The 7,705-nt window shown below is 46.5% G+C and overlaps 1 protein-coding gene across 5 annotated transcripts in view; it reads right to left on the reverse strand.

Moving 5' to 3' along the window:
- LOC115243866 overlaps nt 1–7,705 on the reverse strand; it is a 189,473-nt gene that overhangs the window by 76,277 nt on the left and 105,491 nt on the right. Inside the window, exon 1 of one of the 5 annotated variants that reach the window (XM_029821135.1) lies at nt 6,881–7,019. The exons of the other annotated variants lie outside the window; for them this stretch is intronic. Within the exon in view, the coding sequence (XP_029676995.1) occupies nt 6,881–6,971 (91 nt within the window). The 5' untranslated portion in view covers nt 6,972–7,019. Of the gene's footprint in view, nt 1–6,880; nt 7,020–7,705 lie in introns of those variants that run through there. 5 annotated transcript variants of the gene reach the window in all.

Raw genomic sequence — 7,705 nt, forward strand, 5'->3', positions numbered from 1 at the left:
AGATTCCCTCGACTACGTAAATCCGGCGCGTTCGCGTAAACTTTTCTGAAAAGTTGCAATATAAATCCGATTTCACGGATACGTCTCGCAATGAATTCTTCCGTTCGGGAGAATCGACCCTCGCACAAAGGGACGTCGAACCGAGCCGTATATCCGAATCACAACGGACGATCTTCTGTATAACATGGGAGCACAATAGACGATTTTTACGACGCTGGGAGAAGAGAAGTCGCGCAAAATGGATTAACGTTCGACGGAGCAATCTCATAAAATAAAAAGATCCTAAGTAACGAGCGAATGATAGCGAAGAACCCTTCGCGTATCACCGCAGAGTCGTCTATCGCCGGACAGCAACATTCGCTTTCTTCTTGGCGAAAGCGGAGATTGAAATTGGAACCTCTCGGAATCGATATAATGATGATAGAGCGACGAGCTCTCGAGTTTAGAGACGATTCCTCCTCAATAGAAATTTTCTCGATCGATCGGAACTTTGAAAATTTTAATCTCTATTAAACATCTCGAAGTGAGTTTCGAATTAAAATGTTCTCGCAAAATCCGATCAAGTTATAATCAAGTATCTTCGGCTCAAGGCTCGGCAGAACCCTCTCAATTTTTCGATATATAAGTTCCTAATTGATTGTCGGTTTCAGTTTCGCGGCGAGAGAAAGGTTGTCATTTCAATTCTACGGAAAATATCGTCTTCCGTCTACTGTCGCTATACAGTTTTTCCGGGTGGAACGCTTGGATGGACGTTTATTATCCCGGATGTAGAGACGTCTTTGAAGCCATCCGATGGCTTTCTCTTCGCGATAGCCGTCGCCGTCGGCCTGAAAAGTTTCGCTCCTCCAATTGCCTACCGCCCGTACAAATATTGGCTCCTGTGTCATGGCGGGATCCGTCGCGTCACACACGCACGCAGACGCATCGCGCGCACACACGCACACACGTCCATGCAAAGTTGTACATATGTATACATAACACACATCCATTGCTCGCGTACCGGGTGTCGTACCGGAAATCCGTATCGGACTGGTCGTCGATAAGATCGCCGGCGGTTCACCTGCGAAGAGACCTTAACCGAACCGGACTAGGCATCGACGTTGAAAAATCGTCCGACCGTTTTCCATTTCGCGCGTAACAAAGGTTATCCTCCTCGCCCGCCCCTCCCCCCCGGCACCGGTATTGTGGCGAAATAATGACGAGCGAGGCGGAGAACGAGAGTGCCGGGGGAAAGAAAGAGAGAGAGAGAGAGAGAGAGAGAGATGGTGAGGTCTCCGTTATCGGAACAACGACGTGTAGAGAAGCGGTGCAGCGCAGCGCGGAGTAACGATCGCCGCTACGATCGCTGACGTAACGTTCTCTTAAGTGGCGTTAAGTGAAGGGCGGTCCGTGGGGCGGTCGGGAAAATTGGGGATACTCGGACGGGAAGAATGGAGTGCGTGGAAATTGAGCGTGGCGCGTCCGACGAGAGAAATTCCGTGGGCGAAGAGAACGAAGGATTTCTCTCTTCGCGGAAAACCTTCGATTTCCTTCCTTCCCCCCCCCCTCCCTCTTCCCTCTTTCCCGTTTCCAAGAAACGGCAATTAATCACCGCCGTCCGTGTCCGTCACGTTGCGGCGAAATCACCGATACTTGCAACATGATAAGCAATATACCGTTATATTGTACGTATAACGTACGATACATATACACACACGACACATTAATAATAAAATAATTTACTAAAATCGTGGCTTTAAAAAAAAAAATTGTTTATATCGATCATATAATTTAATATCAGCCTGTTGGGAGCAACACGGATACATAATCCGAATATCGGAATATTGCGCGGTAGAAGCGCGTGGGTGGAACGAAGAGGAGGTCGAGGGATTTACGTAGCGTGGCCGGGAGAGGTTTTACGTTCGTTCCTTGCTGTCTCGCGATTAATTTTCATCGAGTGCCCCGCCGTTATCCGCAATCGCCGATATTGCGCTATCGTTTGCCGCGTGAACGATTAAACTCACATCAAGCCCTGAATTAATGTCAGTTCTCCCCTCCCCCTCCACCCGCCCGTCCCCTTCGTTCTCTCGGTGCGTATGTACCGCATTATCTCGAGACACGCGATTGGCACGGAATATATAATGAAAGAGTAACGCCGCGTATCGCACGACCCCGGGAGAAAAAGAAAAGGAGGAAAATTCGAGCGCGCGCGTTCTCTCTCTCTCTCTCTCTTTCTCTCTTTTTCTCTCCCTCTGTCACCTCGTGCGGTCTTTCCTTATCGCGCTCCATTTTTCTTCCGAGCCCTTCAATCTCAAAATTTGGGCGCCGGTCACGCCACTGCGCGCAGGCTCGTGGCGACAAATTACTAGCCGCCACGCGAAAAAAGTGTTATCGCGACCGTAAAGGCGCGTAGCTCAGCTCTACGGGATGCCCCGGAAAACGTGGAAAGTCCTCGGAAAAGGACGCGTTTTCGGCTGCAAATAAATGAAGAGAAATACTCGTTCGATCTCGAAACGGGTTTTATTGTATAATGATACGCTTGGAGAGAAAATGAGATAATTAATGTTAAAACTCGGAAAGCTACGGCAGGGAATGGCAACTTACGAGTGTTTTTCGAAATATCAGATATTGTAGGACATTCTCTGCGTATTCTCATCCTTCCGTCGGCATAGAAACGTACGCGATTCACGATAACGAGAAAAAAAAGGATGCATAAAAGGAACGGAACACAACCCGGTGTAATCCGCTGGAGTAACGTCGGAAAAATTCCGCTAGCGGGAAAATAAAAGAGAACGTTTCCCCCTCTTGCTGATGCAAGAGATTACGAAACCGCGTTACATAATGAAATGGAAAGAATATTACAAGAGGGCGTATATCCTCCCTCCTCCTTTTTTGTAATATCGTGAAAACGAAATTAAAATGACGCGAAGAATACATTTCAGAATTAGTACCGATAATAAGACCCCCGGCAGCGCAATTAGCTCCTCTCTCTTTCTCTCCCTTTTTATAGCGCAAATTTCTCGTTCTTTAATCTCGTCTCTTTGAAGCTTCGTAATATGTAGCACGCGCTTCGCTTTTATTTTCATTTATTTTAGGATCTCGACGTTGAAGCGCGGAAGAGAAACGAGCTTAAGCGACCGACGACGCATATGTGCGTCTGGCAAAGTTTTCCTCAATTTTTGCTTGATTAATTTTTGCCGAGTAAACGTCGTTTTTCATTGTCGTTACCCTCGAGCTACTCGGCGCAAACACAAATTATTCACACGCGCTAATGACTTTCCTACAATTAAACCCCTTATTTATCACATGTTGTATTTTCACTTTTCCTCGCACAGCCGCCTTATACCGGCACTGTGTATACAAAGTCGTACGTGTGCGCCTTTTGCGTGTGCACCCTCTCTCCGCGGGATTTCCCTTATTTCCATACGACACGGCGTAGCACGTTGGGGGGGCCACGGTATCGCGTACACTACATTACGCGGTAGGTATATAGATACGAACGCCGGCGGGTGTACATAGCCACGGAGCGGCGCTTATTGTACGAGGATAATCGATAACAAGAATAACAATAATAACGCGATAAATTCGCCCCGGCGCCCTGAGCTCCCCGGCTCCGTTCGCCCTCTCCCTCCGCCGCCCCTCGCTGCCGCCGCGGAGTGCACGAAAGCTCCCCATTTTCTCCATCGCGGCCTGCTGCACTGTCTATATATATATACATCGTATAGCATTATTTTACATACCGAGAAAGAGTATACCACATCGCGGGCTTTATTACCGAACGGCCGTACCGCGCGGAGATTACATCGTAATCGGCCACGAAATTATGTGTGTACGGGATCCACGTAAAATATTTGCCAGTCGTATCGCCGCTATCCGCAACGTATCACAATGACGTTATTACTGCATCTATATGACATGCTCGTATGTCCCGGATTACCTCGCATAAACGACGCAAGAAGAGTCTCGGGATCTTGATTTTAACTTTCTTCTCGGTATCGTCCTTCCCACCGAATATGTTCAATATAAGAATATGTTGCAATATAATTGGGTGCTTGCTTTGGTTAATCGAGTACCTCTCGACGAATGCATTCGGACAACTATAGCATTTATGTACGAAGGAGCATTATTTGTCGAGAGCCGCTCTCGAGACTAAAACTCTCGAGTAGCTGCGGCGAATGGCTGATGGAAAAAAAAAAGAATTGAAAGCAGTCACGCGAACGGTGACCGCGGATTTTTACAACTTTATCGGAAGCCGATCTGCCGGAGAATAAAATTCCCCCCGTCCCCGTAGAGGTGTGTCTGCATGAAACGCGAGGCCGACAGTTACTTTCCGGTATGCTTTCGAAAGAAATGACGTTTAATATCTCCCAATTTTAAGAAAATGTGTCGCGCATGGTGAAAACGCTTTTCTAACTTTCGTCATGCGGTATTAAAACGCACGCGAATTTTACTCCTCTCGCTCCTAAAAATCTTTATACGCGAACAGGGTGACGCTTTGCAGCCGCAGCTGCTGGTCCGCCAATCGAAGATCACTTTCAACTCCGTGCGACGGAAAGTTTTATCGTCGACGGTCATTCTCGAGAGCAAAAGCCGGCCGGGACAGCCGACTAAGCTAAGGGTCGGGGTTAGCCACATGCACACGCGGTTCATTAGATTTTCATTCCTTACTTATACCATGGCTAGAGATCATGATCTAGAAAGATAGACAACCCCTCATCAAGATGAATAAACTATGACTTGGAAACTGCAATTTATCGTTGCGTTTATACTCGAGAGATGCGTTGAAATGAATAAAAAAAATACTTTCAATATAAGAACCCTTAAATAGCGAAAAATTATTTCAACCGAAATAAAAAAATAAATATGAATATATATATATAAATGGATGTAGAGAGATACAAACTGTCATGTTAAACACATATATCAAAAGTTTATTAAATATATTACTGCGTGCGTTTCGTTAATATATTATATTTTATTCTTTGGTCCTTTTTTGCATATACATTATTGTTTCATCATGTCACGAGCCGGCTGGGTGTCCCGCTGGAATTCGTCGCGGCCTCGCGGCCATCCTCGTGGCGTTCGTCCCGGCGAATTAACGCGCGCTAAACTAACGTAAAAATATTCGCGACCGCGCGAGAGGCACCTCGCGCGGCAGGTGCCGACGATATGTCTGAATTTACGTCGACGCATTACGTCATTCCGCGTTCGTGACGCGTATATAGAAAAACTTTCCGAGGGCGCGATATGTTTGCGCGTTTGTTTTTTCGACGGCCGGCTTGTTGTTCGCGCCGACCACTCCGGGAAGAGACAAACGGAAAGAGAACTGACCGGAAGGGACCAGCCGAGCGTGAACGACACGTTTGCGGGCGCGATTCTGTCGCGTCGTCGTCGTCGTCGTCGTCGTCGTCGTCGTCGTCGCGAAAATTGCGGGCAAATTCAGAGAGACTTGACTCTTTGGCTCGACTCGCTCCGGCTCGGCTCGGCTCGGCCGTTCATTCATTCGCCAAGAACGGGTGAAATTAATTATCGCTGAAAATACAGTGTGCGCTCGCTCGCTCATTCGCCTTGCTGTTTAGCGCGGGACACGTACGTGCGTGCATAACGTTAGTACAATGGAGCGCGCGTTAATGGCCGCCGCTGCAGTTATCATCCCCCATCCTCACCCTCCTCCTCCTCCGTCCCCCGCCCTTCTGAACTACGGCGCGCTTATTACCCGTTCCTTCGCCGCCCTCTGGCATACCTATTCTGTCATGTACATGCGGAACTGGTACATGGTACTTCGAAAGTCTTGGAGCTTCTCGAATCCAACGCAGACGATTTCTCGACGTAAAATCCGGACAGACTTTTGCATTAAATCTGTTTTTTGAAGAAGAAAATTCCCAAATTAATGTACTATTAAAAGGAAACTATAATTATCGTCTATATACGCGCGATTTTTGTTCGTTTACAGTTTTGAAACTATTGACTTTGCCTTCCTGCAAAGTGCAATATCGTTGATATTCCCCTTCGTTTTATTATGCACGATTTCTACAAACGCACTATGTGAACATACTCGCCACTCATTACGGAGGACGGTAGCTATAGGCGCTTATGGAGGAAGAGGGATGGCGAGCTTCGACGCTGTTAACGTACCGTACTGTACACGCGATGTTTTACGCCCGACGAATATAAAAGGCGAACGCGAACGCGGACATCGTCCCGGGCTCGCGAACATAACTCGACGCTCGACGAGGATTTCGCGGTAATGAAATCGTCATAACAACTCCTCCGGCAATAACGCTGCTTGTAATGCGCTTTTTAATCGCCCGCGACTACAATACGGCCGATTGTTATCGTTATCGCGTCCGCGCGTCCGCGCGCCCGTAGTACGCCCTGTGCGATAACCATCGACGATAATACGGCTATTAGCGAGCGAACAATCGACCACTGTTTCATCGGCTGCGAGAGCCAAGTCCGGTGTTCAAGGAGGAGGGGGAAGCTAAAACGGAGCAAGTCCGTCGTCGTCGAAGAAATCGATATCGATGATTCATCTCAATTCGCACGTTTCGTATGAATTAATGGTATGAAATATTTTAATAGATTTATTTTAACATATTTTATACAGTTTCGTGTATTCTCTGTCTTATACTTCTCCATATATCCTCTTGTGTGTTGTGTGCGTGAGGGACCCCGCAATTGCTCAAAGCCAGCTCAAGCTGTACGGATCGGGTTATTGCGGAGAACGCAAGACGGCTGCGGAAACGCAGTGCTTAAGCCCTTCGGCATGCACTGTGCGATATACACACGTACATACGTACGCGCACACACACACACACACACACACACACACACATTGCCAGTCGTTACAAGTCGTGTTTGATCTTATAACAATGTTAATTTCATTCTATGAGCTCTTTACCTCGTGCATAAGTCGCAGCGCAAATGGTTGAAATCGAGCCTCTCGTGACATCTGCGATGTATAATTTCGCACAATGACCTACTTGCCACATTCAGATTTTATCATTAACGACACATCGAGTCGTTTTTCTTATTCCTGATGAATATTGCAGAATTTCACTAGAAAAATACGAAAATTTTCACGAGTCATCAATAAGATGCAAAAGATTTAAAAATAGATCAAATTCTTTTTTCACGCGACTCTTCAATTTCTTTAACGATTGCTACAGTTTAAGACATGCTGGTCGATTGATTAAAATAAAACATTGTCGAGACAATATTTTTTCATGATATAAAAATCAAACGTCGCCAAGAAAAGAATAAATAGACATCTCAGAAGTCGCTTCTTCCTCCTTTTTCTCTCGCGACATTTTGCTTTAACCTGATTTTTTCCGATAAAGAAACGATAAGTCAGATGGAAGAGGACGTAAGCGTTTCCCGTTGAAAGCGTCGATGATGATAATGATGAAAAAAAATAATAGCTCACCGGCTATAAGCGTCCACCGCGTCGGCCGATGCGAGGCATCGGCTTTAATGCAACTTTGCTCGCCGGTTGCATTACGACGCGCACCGGCGCCGCGATAAATAATAAACAAAGGCGCGGCCGCAAAAATATGTCGCCGCGTTAGCGCGTCACACGAGATTTTCACGAGAGAGAAAAGCGCGCGTGAAACCGTTAATACGCGTTCCGAGAAATTTAATGGAGTGCAAAGCTGATACGAATTTTGCATGTTTCCTCATAATATATAATTACCATTACATTGTCCGTGCATATATATATATATAT

This window comes from Formica exsecta, unplaced genomic scaffold (assembly GCF_003651465.1).
Source record: "Formica exsecta isolate Colony F162 unplaced genomic scaffold, ASM365146v1 scaffold744, whole genome shotgun sequence".
NCBI lineage: Eukaryota > Metazoa > Arthropoda > Insecta > Hymenoptera > Formicidae > Formica > Formica exsecta.